This window comes from Teleopsis dalmanni, chromosome 2, assembly GCF_002237135.1.
Source record: "Teleopsis dalmanni isolate 2A chromosome 2, ASM223713v2, whole genome shotgun sequence".
Classification (NCBI taxonomy): Eukaryota; Metazoa; Arthropoda; class Insecta; order Diptera; family Diopsidae; genus Teleopsis; species Teleopsis dalmanni.
Window position 1 is genome coordinate 173,046,460 of NC_051847.1, and position 15,845 is coordinate 173,062,304.

At 32.2% G+C, this 15,845-nt stretch overlaps 1 protein-coding gene and 2 pseudogenes across 1 annotated transcript in view; all 3 read right to left on the reverse strand.

Annotated features, from left to right (window-relative positions):
- Positions 1-967, reverse strand: part of LOC119676183 (aminopeptidase N-like) — a 13,993-nt gene extending 13,026 nt beyond the window's left edge. The window contains exon 1 of the mRNA XM_038087416.1: positions 607-967. Within this exon, the coding sequence (XP_037943344.1) occupies positions 607-967 (361 nt within the window). The remainder of the gene's footprint in view (positions 1-606) is intronic.
- Positions 968-7,143: 6,176 nt separating this feature from the next.
- Positions 7,144-9,095, reverse strand: LOC119676184 (annotated as a pseudogene).
- Positions 9,096-11,462: 2,367 nt separating this feature from the next.
- Positions 11,463-14,141, reverse strand: LOC119685408 (annotated as a pseudogene).
- Positions 14,142-15,845: the final 1,704 nt, after the last annotated feature.

The window sequence follows — 15,845 nt, forward strand, 5'->3', positions numbered from 1 at the left end:
TTATTTAATTTAAATTCAATAAGTATTCTGTCACATAGTACGGTGACATTTTACAATTTTTTAATAAATACTATTTGAGACTTGATCATTTACAATTAAAGTAGTTCTCCCTGTAGAGAGCTACTCTTTTCTTTTTAATTTAAGATTTCTTTATAATAAAATTTGATTTTTATAATAAAATTTGAAGCGGCGTTTTCCTTTTCAGTCTCGTAAATATATTTGAGGGGGACATCAAATTCGAAGCTAAGATGTTGGGATGAATTTGTATTCGTTCATGGTATTTTCTAGCTACCTTTTTTACTTCATCTCTTACCGGGATTATCCCAAGGTCCCGATGGATTTGAATGTTAGTTACATACCATGGGGCATTTACTATTTCCCGTAAAGTTTTAGATTGAAATCTTTGAAGAATTTCTATGTTGGATGTTGAGGCTGTTCCCCATAATTGAATGCCATAGGTCCATACTGGTTTTAGCACACTTTTATATAAAATAAGTTTATTCTTTAGGGATACTGAAGATTTTTTATTTAGTAGCCAAAACATTTTTCTGTATTGAATCCCAAGGGATTTCCTTTTGTTAAAAATATGTGTTTTCCATGTCAGACGTCTATCTAAGTGCATGCCCAAGTATTTAGCGCTATTTGATTGCGGAATTATTATATTATTAAGTTTAATTTCCGGGCAGGTGTCTTTTCTCATTGTGAATGTAACATGAGTAGATTTTGTTTCATTTGCTTTCATGCGCCAATACTGCAACCATTTTGATATACGATCAAGACCAGCTTGTAGTTTGAATGAGGCTACAGACGGATCGTTTGCACTCGCCAGGATAGCTGTATCATCTGCAAATGTACCGGTTACAATTCCTACCGTCTTCGGTAAATCGTATGTGAAAAGCAGATAAAGGGTTGGACCGAGTACACTGCCTTGTGGTACTCCAGCTCTAATATCATATAGAGAAGACATTTCATTTTCATTGTTGACATAAAAGAGTCTTTTCAATAGATACGATTTTATGAACGTATAATAGTTAAGTGGCAGAAGCTTTTTACATTTGTAAAGAAGTCCTTGGTGCCATACTCGATCAAACGCTTGAGATATGTCCAAAAACGCTGCTGAGCAGTATTCTTTTCGCTCGAAAGTGGTCTGTATTTTTTCAACAATTCTATGAATTTGCTCAATGGTTGAGTGTTTTCTTCTGAATCCAAACTGGTGGTTCGGAATTATTCGTTTCGACTCAATTACCGGCATAAGACGTTTTAAAAATAATATCTCAAGAACTTTTGAAAGAATGGGAAGGAGACTTACTGGACGATAGGATTTTACATCTTCAGCTGGTTTCCCTGGTTTTAGTATCATCTTTATTTCGGCAACTTTCCATTGATCAGGGATGAAACTTTTTAACAAGGATGCATTGAAAAGATGAGTAATAAATATTAAAGCAACATCTGGAAGTTTTTTAAGAATTTCAGCAGTTATGAGGTCATAACCAGGTGCCTTTTGATTTTTAAGAGATTTAATTGTAGAAATTATTTCTCGTTTTTTAAATTTCCTAATTGGTAACTCCATTTGGTGAGTTTCTTCTAAAAATTTGGAAACATTGACATCTATTTCTGAATCGCCAGTCATATCATGTGGAATAAAAACGTTTTTTAGATGGCTTGCGAAAAGTTGAGCTTTTTCAGACGGTTTTTTCGCCCAAGTATTATCTGTATTTTTAAGTGGGGGTCGATAATCTATTGTATTATTTACTTTTTTATTTGCTTTCCATAGAGAATAGTGAGATAAGTGAGACGTGTCGAGGCTATGTAAGAACTTCTGCGTATTTTGTTCCGTCTGTCGTTTCAGCAGAGTCTTAAGATCTTTAATAATTTTGTTAAGTTTCCTCTTGTCTTCAGGAAATCTGGTACGATGCCATATTTTTCTAGCATTTCGTTTATCCTTTAGTTTTTTGTGATCTCCCCAGTATACGTTACTAGATTCTTCATATAGACTTTTGGAGGAGGAGTAGCTTCCCATGCTGCCTCTTGAATAGATCTGGTTAGGTATTCAGTCGCTTCAATTATATCTTCTTCAGTTTTTAGTGGCATTTTGACGTTTAGAGACGATGACAACATTGTTTCAAATATAGTCCAATTTGTTTGCTTGTTGTATAATTGACATTTTTGGATCTTGTTTCTAAGGTCTTTATCTATTATTACAATCACTGGTGAATGGTCCGATGATAAATCTAAGCTGGTCTTACATTGCACATGTTCATAAAGGAAGCCTTTGGTAACGCAGAAATCAATAAGATCAGGAATTTTATCTGTATCTGATGGCCAGTATGTGGGCTCTCCTGTGGAAAAAACTTTAAGTTTCAAGAGTCTCACTGCTTTGTATAATTCACGTCCCTTTGTTGTGGTTAGTCGTGATCCCCAGAATATATTTTTCGCATTGAAGTCACCACCAGTTATAAATCGATTCCCTAATGTTGAAAAAAATTTTGTGTAGATTTCTTCCTTCACATTATGTTTTGGTGGGCTATATATGGCAGATATAAGAATTGATCCGACTGAGTCCTCGATCATAATATTTGTGGCTTGAATTTCATCAGTGCTATAGTAAGTACATTCATAATGTTTAAGTGTTCCTTTAATTAATACTGCAGAGCCTCCATGAGCTTTTCCGTCCGGATGCGGAGACTGATAGAAACAATAGGATGGAATTTTAAAAAAACTTTTTTTTGTGAAATGAGTTTCTGAAACTAATAATACATCTACGTTATTTTTTGATAGAAATAATCTCAGTTCAGAGGAATGTTTTGACAACCCATTGGCATTCCATAAGACGAGCTTTATGGGCATATGGTTTGTTTAGAAACAAGACTTACTAAAAGATTTGTCATGGTAGTTATTTGATTCATTACTTCCCGCATTAGTTTCATCATTTCTTTCATTTCACTCACCAATGCATCGCTGTGAAGATTATTTTTATTGGAAGAAATTTGATCTATTTGGTTGGCAGCAACTTGAGCGTAAGTTTGCTGTGAGTTTTTATTTGGAGTAGTTTGACCTGGTTGAGCGCGTGCAGGTTGAGCGAAAGTTTGCTGTTTTTCGTGTTGTTCTTGATGCTGATTAGTTGAGGATACAAATTCAGCATCAGGTTTTAGAAATTTTTTTTTAAGTGGTGGGAAAGTAGACGCTTGCAGTTTTTTATACACTAAGCAGCCCTTGTAGTTTGCTGGGTGGTTACCTTCACAAAGAACACATTTAACATCATTTGTTCTGGATTTTCTTTCGCAGTCAGCCGATGCGTGATTACCAGCACACTTAATGCATTTGGGTTGTCTTCTACATCCTGATTTAGTGTGGCCATAGTGTTGGCATCTTGAGCATTGAGGTAACTCACGTTTAAAATGGGGTGGCTCAAAGGTAACTCGACTGTGGAGTAAGCTTTTAATGTTGTAGATATCTTTGTTATTTGGTTTTTGCTCTATTTCTACAACGAACATTGGAAGGGACCTTTTTGTTTGGCGATGTTTCATATTCCATATATTTGTAGTAGCATGTCCAAATTCTTCTAGAGCTGTTTTTATATCCCCAATATCGACGGAGGGATGCATATTTCTTAATATGACCTTAAAGCTCCTTTCATTTTTGGGTTTGTATGTGTAAAATTCCGTGTTCTTACTTTCTAGCATTTTAACGATTTTTGAATAAATTTCCGGTGCACCGGGCTGTATACGAACCCGAGTAGATGAAATCACTCTCATTTCATATTTATTATTTGCAATTTCGTTAAGCAGATTTAAAAGTGGGCGAACGTCCTCAACTTTATCTACAAAAATTGGTGGTGATTTAAGCGGTTTTTCCTCTTGTTTAGCAGGTTGGTCTTCTTTTTCTTCCACTACCAGTCCATCAAATCTATTCGAATTACTGAGCCAGTAGTTCAATTTTTGTTGCTTTGGTTTTTTCATTTTTTCAGGACTGTCTCTAAGTCTTTTACTACCTTTAACTTCGTTCCATTCTTCTTTTCTGCACGGAAAATCAATTTTGGCGTTATGAATTTCGCTCATAGATCCTGCTCGTTCTCGCTGAGAAACCTTTAGTAAAGTCGCAATGTCTGTACTTTGATTATTCATTTTTTCTAAACTTTGAACTTGTTTAGTTCCAACATCTGCTGGTGAATTTTCACTTTTTAATTGGTGTGTACCACCTTCTTTTACCGGAGGTGGTGTTCTATTTATAGGCATGAAATGTTTTTATAAAATTTGTGCAGTCGTTTTATATAAAATATAAAAAATATATAAAAGAATACAAAAAGAAAAAACAAATTAAAAGATTTTATTAAAAAATTACACAATTACACGATAAGCGAATTGCAATTGGTATAATTTCAGAGTCAATTTACAACACTTTTTTTTTTCTTTATTTATGTGAAGCTTTCAAGCTTTATATGCTGTCTCTATCAGCTGTTTTAGATGTGTGTGAAAAATATTAAAATAAAACTCAAAACAAAAATAATTTTGCAAAGTTAAACTCTTTTTTTTGATAAAAAACAAATGTTTTAAATTCAATAAAAGTTTCACTTATCTTTTAAAATCAGGCACAATTTTATTAGCTTTTTATTTAGAGTCACTGTCTCAACTTATTTAATTAAATTTGTGATCACTGTGTTCCATTTTTTTAATAAAAAACATTAAAAGTTGCGGAGCGATTTATTTTGCGCGCACTTTGTACGAATATACAAACTAATATATTTTATATATTTGAAAAAGAAAACATTTTTTTTATTATTTTATATAACTACGCCAACAAGTACATCGAGCATTTACATCCACTTCGTTTCTTTCGTTTTGCGTTCGACATCCTAAAGTGATGATTGGTTCTATGGACAAAGAATGCCCTTATTAAGAATCAGACAGGTTGTGTTGCGCATCAGAAAAAGTGCAACTACCAGAAATGATAGACTACCAGAACCATTGCACGGCTTGCTCATTGGCACGCATGAAGATTCAAATCTGTTCCTGAAGTCCATTCGCATATTTAATTCATGCTTCCAAATGACTTCGTTCGGAGCAACGGAAATAGTTCACAATACTGCGGCAAATAGCAGTACAATATAAAACATTCATTATCATTTATTTAAAAAAATAAGCAGCAATAGCTGTTGTTACTTTCTTCATGTCAGCGCTTAATTCAGGAAATAATTATTTATGTATAAATAATTATAATAATGGAATATGCCTCTTACGGCTTTTAGTGACGATTAGCAGCTGTTTTTGATTTCACCATATAAGAAATAGAACAAAAAAACTTTCTATCACAAATTACAAATGATAAAACTTTTTTCGAAAGCCTTGCACCAGAATAGCTAAAATCTTACAAACGGTTTCCGGTCGATTTTAAAAAGATCTTGCGATGAACTTCTAACGATCTTTACCAGAATTGCTGTGCAACAATATGAAACGAAAATATAGCACCAATTTCTATACTATATAATACACTCTCTCATACGTATAATACATACCCTCATTAAGATCATTAGTTATCTGCAGCTTTAGATTTAGATTTTACAATCCAAAGCTTATATGTGCCTTTCTAGCTATTCGATCTGCCTGCTATGATATTAGTGGAATCATTTTTAGTTCTGCATTCGGAATCTATATATTATTTGTCTGTATGTGCTTCAATTTTGATACTAAGTTCTTCTGTACTTATGTTTCAATAGGGAATGGCGGAAAAATATTCGAGATTTTCTTGCGTTTTACATAAATAATATTGTGAAATTGAATTATGTTTAATTTATTAAACGGTTTATTCAATACAAAATATATATACATGTATATCTTACCAGTTTTAATAAGAATTCAGTAAACTGAATATCACATTTCTTTTACATTATATGACGCATATTTAGTTTTGTGTATATTTCACTGTTAAAAGAAGGCAAATATATACTATAGTTCATGTTAATTCTTATAAGTTCTATGACTCATTTTTATGCAAGATCAAATAGTTTAAAGTTTATTTTCTTCATTGTTTTTTTTATGCAGAATTAAATAAACAATTATTCAATCGTTAACAATACTCGAAAATCACATTAACACATCACATCGTTTTGCTTCAGTTTTAGTAAAGATCAATTTCATCCAAGAATGAATTTTGAAGTAAATTGTAATTTTGCAAAATCATTATGTACCGCTTAATCACACACATTTAAAAACAGCTGTCAATAGAGATCAAAAGCGCATAGTAAATATCAAAGAATATAAAAAAAAGAAACTGAGAGTGATTCAAAATATCGGATATATAATTTTATTATTCACATAATGTTCGATATTTTGTGTATCGAGGTGAAAATATCACTCAGTGCAAAAACAAAGAGCCTTACGCTACACAATGGCGCGTTCTAATTTCTTTCACCCGGTCTATATAAAAGCACTTTTTGAGAAATTTCGCTATTTGTTTTGTTTTTATTGACAATAAAAATCCTTTACGACAAGTGCACCAAAGTTGCAATTAAGTGCACAAATATTATACTAATGAAGTTTTCTACCACTAATTATAAATGATAAAACTTTGTTTAAAAGACAGATTAGTCAAAATTTTAAAAACTGTCTTCCGGTCGATCTTACAAAGATCTTACCAAAGACTTTTAACGATCTTTGTCATTTTTATATAATACTGGTTATATATTTTTAAATTAATTTATTTAATTGCCATGAAGCGAATTTCTTATATGGCATTTTGGTAAAAAATCTAAAATGAGAAGAGAATGGCTTATTCTTGCATACAAAATTTCAAGGTCGAATGCGATACATTTCATCACATTCTGTGTGAATGCGTCCCAACGACGTTCGATTGCGTTCCAAATATGTTCCAAATGCAAAGAAATATATTGAACACACATTCATTGAAATAGAAGGTCTTCATTTCATTTTGACAGTTTGAGAAAGCTGTTTTTGACATATTTACAAAAAAAGGTAAACAAATGTTTGATGGTTGCATTTTCTTGAAAACGATGCACCTCTTTTTACAACTTCTACTTTCCAAAAAGTAATTAATCGAAGTTAAAAATATGTTTTCAATATATATTTTAAGGTTTGAAGGTATATTTAACCTTCATGCAACATTTTTTGGCACAACAGTTTACAAAAAAGTTAGTTCTATTTTCGTGACTTTTATTTTTTTTCTTTGAATTTTTATATACAGTAGAATCGCGGAAAAGTTAACCGCTCCGTTTTGGGGTTGTTAACTTTTTCGAGATTGTTAACTTTTCCAAGCGGTTTTCAAAATTCATAAAAAAAAGAAAAAACTACAATAATAAGCATAGATTTGCTTAGAAATAGCTCCTTTTTTTTTTTTGTTTATGTTTTAGCCATTACAAAAGGAAAATTGTTAATTTGTACCAGTTGGTTTAAAAAAGCAGTCGAGAGTTGTTTGTTTTTTTTCTTTGGTGTAATAATTTTTGACCATTTTTGTGCGCATACTGATAAGGTCTGCCACCTGATTTGCATCGTTGTTGTCTTTGGACCATTTTATCAAGGTATTGATGCTTTCAACTGCTTTCGAGAAACTCACTTTCGGTTGTTGAATATCTTCCTCGGTAATTGAATCATCATTGTCACTATCACACACTTCGAAATGTTCCATATCTTCCGTAATTTCATCCTTGTTCCAATTTTCTATATCGTCAATGCTGATGTTAAGATTATTTCCCACTTTCAACATTAACGATTGAACTTCTCGAACTGTATCGTCGTAAACATCGTTTGCTTTAATAAATTTGGACAACGGAAGATCATCTTCACTATTGTATTGATCATCATCCCACTTTTTTATCTTATTCCACGCTTTTATAAGAATTGATTGCGGCAATTCTTCCCATGCTGAATTAAGTAGCGATATGGCGTCACAAATTGAATGTGCCTTCAAAATATTTTCCACCAGAACGTTTTCTTGCGCGGCAATGTTGCATAACAATTTGGAGCGATATCCTAATTTAACCAATCTTATGGGATTTTGATCCATTGGCTGCAAAGCCGCTGTTACGTTCGGTGGTAGATGCATGGCTACAATGTTTCCATCGTCAGACTTCAGCCTGTCAATTGGCTTATGTGCCGTGCAGTTGTCTATTAGCAACAATGCCTTTGGTGGTGAATTATTTTCAACAGAAAATTTGCGAACCTTCAAAAATTTTTATGTCATGTTCATTAGAAATGAAAAATGAAACCAAAAAATAAGTTTACCTGTTTTATAAATGAATTGTGGAACCAGTTGAAGAATAACTGTGCATTCATCCACGACTTGCTTGTATGAGCGTATTCCAATGGATTGTTAAATTCCTTAAAGCAACGTGGTTTTGCAGATTTACCGACCACCAACGGCTTCAACTTGTGCGAACCATCTGCGTTTGCACACAACAAAAATGTAATTCTTTCCTTAACAGTTTTTCTTCCCGGTGCGGCATGTTCGTTTGCTGCGACAAATGTTTTGTCCGGTAATAAACGATAAAATAGTCCAGATTCATCTGCGTTATATAGTTGGGAGTCGGAGATGCCCATTTCATTGATTTTTGCTCGTAGACTATGTACAAACGGAGTTATTTTCGGTGTATCGCTCGAAAGAATTTCCCCACAAATTTGTTGTTTATTTTACTGATGGCTACTTTAGACACACCATAATGCAGCGCTATTCGATTTCCCGCAATACCGTCATCAAGTTTTCTTAATATGTATATCTACTTTTTGTTGCAAATTTAATCTGATTTGCCGTTTTTTCTGTATTTTTGACATTTTTTTAATAAAAAATTCACAACTAATCAACTCAAACGCTACCGAACAATTCAGTCAAGGTAATTTGCGACAAGAATGAAAACATATGTTTGGAGCACAAAACAAAACAGAAAGAAAATAGAATATTCGGGGAATACCCATAATCAAAACTAGAGCTCGCACTGGCTTGTGTCGGCAAAGAAACGGTTGATTTCAAAAAAAAAATTCATACGCTCGGAAAAGTTAACTTCGAAGTTAACTTTTTAGAGCGCTACGTGGACGCCGAAATGCTGTTAACTTTTCCGCGAGATTAACTTTTTCGAGAGTTAACTTTTCCGCGATTCTACTGTATCTACTTCCCTGGTTTAATTGCAATGCTATGTCAAACCATGTATGTTTTGTAAGCAAAGTAAGCAAAGTAAGTAAGGGATATCCCAGAATCTTTTCGTACAGAAAAAAACAAAGAGAATTTTAGTGTTTTATTTTATCAGTTTATTTGGGTCTGTGTGGTGTTTGCAGTTAATTATTTAAATATAGAAAAAATTCAAAATTTTTTAAAGCTGGCAATTACTTAAAGACTAGAGATTTAAAAAAAACTCAAAAGCAGAGATTCCATAAAATCAATTTGCATAAGAAATTACATAACATAAGTCTTCGTACGTTCAACTTAAAGTGAGGTTAAAGATGCTTTATGAGTGGTTTTTAAAACAAAGAAAGAACAGTGTCACAATATCAACAGAGATTTTGCGATCAAAAGTTATTAAGTTGCACTCCATAATTTACCAAACCAGCTGAAGTTTAAAAAGTTTAAGCGTTCACATAAAATTTGATTTTTAAAGATAATTGGCGAAAAATTGTCTTCTAAACCTTATCTTGTTGATCCATTTGTGCAAGAGTTTGATATTACGTTTATAAGCATGGGTTGATCCTTGATCAAATCTATAACGCCGACGGATCCGGTTAATATTATTGGATGCTTCCAAATTACACTCTTGTTACATGTAGTGATATATGTAAGACATGAAAAAGTTATTCGCATTGGAAAGAGCGAATAATTTTCTTTGGTGGTTTGACAGATTATTGGTGGTTGGAAAATCGAAAAATTAGAAATACAGAAATATGCAGAAATATACAAATCTAGTCAGAATGCATGGATGACATCATTTATTTCTAAGAACTGGTTTTATTGCAAATTTGTTTACTTTATTACAATTGGAAAAATTAAATTGTACAGAAAAGATATTTTTCAGGTTAGAGAATTTTTGACTTCAAAAGGTATGTCGCAAACTGCAGGTTTATTTTTGGATAATGCGAATTATCACCAAATTACCGAACAAAAATCCGATGACGGGTCAATAGTAGCAATGAATCTATCACTCAGTTATACTGCGCTTAGTCAGCCGTTAGATCAAAACGTTATCAACTTGATCATATTAAACTAAAATATTAAAAAATCTTGGAATGTTTTGCTGAAATTCAACAGCGAATGGAGCGAAAAAGACAAATCGAGATTGTACAATATATAAAGTTAAACTGTTAATAGCACAATATTTTTTTGTTTGATGTTAGCTGTGGTAACTAATTGCCAAGAGCTCCACCCAAAAACTGGCGGGTATACCGGGCTTACCATCGTACCATGCTAGGCATCCAGGACCACATCAATACCATCAAGACTGACCCAACATAATATTTTGTCAAACAACGAATCATTGTCAACGTTCAAGTGCGCAATGAGCGCAAGTGGGCTGTGGTCTATAAAGCCGTCACTTCAACTTAAATATCCAGTCCAATAAGAAAATATTTAAAATTTTTGTCACACACTTATGAAAATATATGCCAACGCTGTCCTAAGCCTTTTACTTGTTGATAGTATAATTCATATGCATTAAGGATCATCGACAAATTTATAAACAATAACAAAAATTAAAAAAGTCATGTATATATAGATATATTTTATGTTTGTATATTTATTTGTTGATAGTTTTGATATTTATTGTGTTATAGTTTGATGCAGCAGCATTACATTTCAATTTACAATGTTAATTATTTAGTAATTAAATTAATATTAAAATAATTTAATTTTAGTAATGATTTATACACTTACACACCAAAAAGTTGTGTTTGCTTTAATTTTCACTTAAATTTAAAGACATTTGCTTAAGAACAATATTATTTTTTTGATGTTTTCAATTTGCTTAGTTATATTTCAATGCTTTTTTTTTAATAATAATAAATTCTTACGAAACCAATTTTAATTAAGCTCGGTTGTTTTTACCATTTTGTTAGTAATTTATATATACAATCCATCAGAGTTTTAATTTTCAATACACGTTTTGCATCATTATCATGTTTGATTGAACTTAAATTTATATAATTTGACTAGTTAAATTCCTTTACACAATTTTTATTTCATCTTCGACAATTATTAAAAAATCGTCAATAGATTTTAATTTTTTCCAATTGGTTTTTCATATTAACAAATTTTTTATTTTTTCTTCTTTAGTAACTTATTCAACGTAACTAACTTAGAGTGCATATAACTAAAATATATAAGAATATAAAATAAGGTTAACATAAACAGAAAAACTACCGAAAATCTTACTTGAAGTGTACTTAACATCTAAATAAAGTAGTTAATATAAAAATTATTAATATTTCATTAGTTTAAAAAATATTTGTGATATTTTAGTTTTGAGTATTTTCTCGTATTTTTACGATTTCTATATTTTAGTTCATATGTGAAAATTTAACTATAAAAAAAGATACACACGGTATTTATAAAGAAAAAGTAAAAAAAAATTAATATTCAAACATGTCAAGGATAATTTATTTACATTTCCATTCAGAGAAATCCTATTCTTATTACGAATTTCAATTTTCATTTTGCATACAGCACTCTTAACATCAAACTGTAAGAACTTCATTTCAATTAAATAATCTATTTTTTTAATAGCTTAACTTTGATATTATATATAAACACATAAATAAATTTTTTTGAAGGCTTTGAATGTCTGTAAAAAATTTCCTCAAAATATATACAAAATATAAAATCTGTAAATGCTTAATAATTTTGAGACCTTCTGAACAGTTTCAGTACATTTTGTTTGTTTACATAAAATATTCAAAACTTTTCTTTGTGATGTTTTGCTTCTTTTTTTTGTACTTAACTTAATGTATTTTTGTTAATAGCGTTAAGTGTTTTCACTGGACGTCATATAGGAAAGGATTTTTGTTACTTAAAAATTAAACTTTGCTTTCGGGTCCATCTGCTACGTGCTTGAAAGCGATGCGAATTTTGGATAAGTAGTGTGAACAGATGTGCCCATAGCTTTTATTGTACCACTCAGGCGTTTTACCCCTTAAATAAATATAATAACATATAATTTAATTTTTACTTCAAAAATATGTAATATAATATATCTGACATACTTAATATCGACTCTGGCTAAATGCATTACCCGCGATCTGCCACTGCCACAAGGTTCAATTAAATAACGTGAAGCCAAAACTACGCCACGCACAGCGCCGAACATTGGTTTTGCCTTATTATGATCAATAGACGTTTCCACAATAACACATGCGCCTCGTGGCAAGTCCATTTGCCAAGATCTATAAATTAAATATTTTCAAAGACATGTTTCACTGTTAATTATAAAAAAAAAAACAAATAAACCTAAAACCTACCTTAATACACAAAAATCCGTTGTTATCTGCCCATCCAAAGCATATTGATAGATTTCAGTGCGTTCGTCCAGTTTTTTAACTGTTTGACACTGCAACAGATTGACATCCCATGAAGCTCTTTGTTTAATTATATATTCTAACACATCTTTAGGTGGGCCTTTCACTTCAGTAACACAACGCCAAAGTCTCAATGGATGACCATCACCCACTTTTTTATAGGCTATATCAACGCTTGTGTCATTTAGTGAAGTTATAGTGAACCAGCCACGAGTTCTGCAATAAATAATGAAGAAATAAACTACTTCTTTATATGGTATTTACTGCAATTAAACTTACTTTTCGCGACCTTCCTTTATAGTTGCACTTGTACATTCATATAAGTAACCGCGCCAATTATGAAATTGCATACCCTCACCCAATGCTTCCAGTGGTACAGGTTTGGACTCTTCCATGTAGCCAAAGTTACATTTATTAATTTTTTCTTTGCTTGCTGTGCTTATAGTTGCTTATAGTTATCAATCATAAAAGCTAAGCATTCATGAGATGCTTTTGCTTCCGAAAGTTCCTTTACATCGGGCACGCCAGCACCCTTACGACGCCTAGGCGATGCTGAGACGGAAGCTGAGCCTGTCGAAATGCTGCTATGAAATAAAGACGGCGCTAAGCACACCGCTAGATTATTAGCAGTCGTTTGATTATATTGGGCATTCCCAGCGACAAGTGTCAGGAATTCCAGCAAAGCAAAAAGTATTTCACGGTTTTCATCTGGTAATAGCAAAACTGCACACTGTACCGCATCTAAGCGTACTTCCGAGGGCAAGTCTAAAAGTAAAAACATATTCTATAAAATCTCTCCATATATTAATTATTATACTTCACACTTACGTTGGAATATGGCAGCAAATGTTTCCGACATTTTTGTGGTCAGTAATGATTCTGGCCACACGGAAATACGGAAATATTGCTTTAACATGTCAGCAACGTCGTATGCCTGTTGTGTGTCAAATACATCCATGCACTCGGCTGTTGACTCGGAATATTCTATTAATTCCTTTAATTTGATAATACGCGACTTAATACCACTTTTGCGGAATAACCGATCTGGTGCAGTGCATTCAGTTGCAGCCAGCGGAAAGCAGAGCGTACTGCAGTTGGTAATGTTTGCCCAGATCGCTGTAGTATGAGTAACAGTGGGACACCGAAAACTTTCTTATCCTTATAATCTGGCATTTTGATTTTCTTTATAAATTTGGGTAGCTCCCAGTTCCAACCCAAACGATGTGTTGGGCAGTATCGTTCCATATAACCAGTCAGTATTACTAAAGCCAATTTTCGTATAATCTGCAACTGCCCTGCTGACATAGCAGCAAAAGGAATGCCATAATCATTTGAGTTCGGATCAATTTTTTGTGAAAAACATTTTCGGAATATCATATGTGGTCGTTCCTCCATTTGGAAACTGTGCCACCGCACAACTGGTGTTCTACTGGTGAAATATAAAGTATATTAAAATGCATATAATTCTAAGTAGAGCGTAAAAAATACTTACTTTTTAACAACATCTCCATCATCAGTTTTGGTTTCTTTACGAGTTGTGGAACGTGAGCGAAAACTGGCGGTACGGAAACCTTTCATCATTTTCATTACTGAAAGTCTCATCAACTTCCAATCTGTTGGATTTGTTTATGTATAGTTCAGTTTTTGTGTTAGATAAGTAAAGTATTAATAAATAAAAATATATTGTATAAATATTTTTACAAAGATTTATGACAGATAGTAGCGTGACGATTAAAAGCGAATAGGGCGTATAAAAAATATACAATAACACAAAGAAAGAAAATATCTTACCCTTTGGGGTTTCCATTTAGATTTGTATTTATGATTTTTCATTCAAATTTGACTATTTTTATTAATAAAATTTATAAAGAATTGAAGCCTTTTCTCTAATTACTTAACGCAAGTTTATTTAGTTTGAAAAAAAATTGGTAAACTTTATTTAATTAATTGTATATTAAAATATACAACATAAATAGATATTTAACAACATGGTGTTTATTAACATACTTCATGTTATCATGGCTAGTACAGGTCATAGTACTATCTTCACTGCCATACTTATTAATACCATTTGCACTAACAACAACTATAGTTCGGCTACTGCCGGTGTTTACTCACCTCATAATAGGCAAAACTCATATCAAAATATATGAGACTAGTAAAAAATTTCATCAAAAATCAAATTTATAATAATTTGGAAAAAGTTGTGCATTGCATGCACACAAAGTCAAACATATATTTTAGAAAAAATGTATACAAAAAGCAAAGAATATTTCTTTGAATTTGTGTGTTTATGTGTCCATTCAACACTAAAGAACGCTTCTTCGTGTTTAACTACTATTGAACGCCCTTTCCTCTCTATTTCCTCTTAAACCAAAAGAAACCAAATTTTGTAAATATAGAAACAAAAAATTGCACTTCACTGATTGCCCTTTCGTCTTGATGCAGCAAAACTATGGAAGCATAAGTTCGCAAAACAGAAAATTGTCAACATATAAATCACACAAGCACCCAAACTAGCAATATGAATAGAAAATATATCAACAATTTCTATACTATATCACACACCTTCTCATACGCACATTCAACAGCTCTTTCGTGTGTTTCGAACACTTAAGATCATTGTGTTATACACAGCTTTCGTTTGTCTTAAGTGTTCTACAATTCAAAGCTGATTGTGGTTTTAGCTGGCTACCATGAAATCAAAGGGAGTAAATTTTTTGTTCTGCATTCGCAATCTGTGTATTATTTGTCTGTGGTTTATTACTATAAATGTGAAAACTGTTTCTTTAGTACCGGGGAGAATCCGAACGTTTATGTGTTGCAATATGATTCAAATGAATTCAACCTATATGCAGCAATATAGTTAGAGAATTAAGTAAATTTTGCTTGTTGTTCAATATATTACAGTGGTGAAGAAATCAATACTTACTTTTTACCTTTTACTTCAAAATCTGAAAGAAAAAAGATACCAATTAATTTTGTCTCGGGCACTCCCCGACATTGATTTTCCCAAAAACTGGATTTAAAGTTATACATAATTCATTTATTGTTATTCGTTAGAAGTTAGTTTCTTTTAGGTAAGGTTAGGAGATTGACCTTAAGCAGTTTTAGGTTTGAAGAAGTTTGTTGTAAGTTTCGCTTATCAACTGAATAATTAATATTATTTATAACACAGAGATATCCGTTTTGTGGTCCTCATTTACTAACACTCTGTAGCTCTGTTCCACAAGCTACTCGTAGTAAAACTCAAGTAAAGTACAAACTGAAAGTGTAACACAAATGAAGTCCCAATTACGCTCTTTACACAGATTTTCATGGAACAGTGGTGTGTAAAGTCTGGTG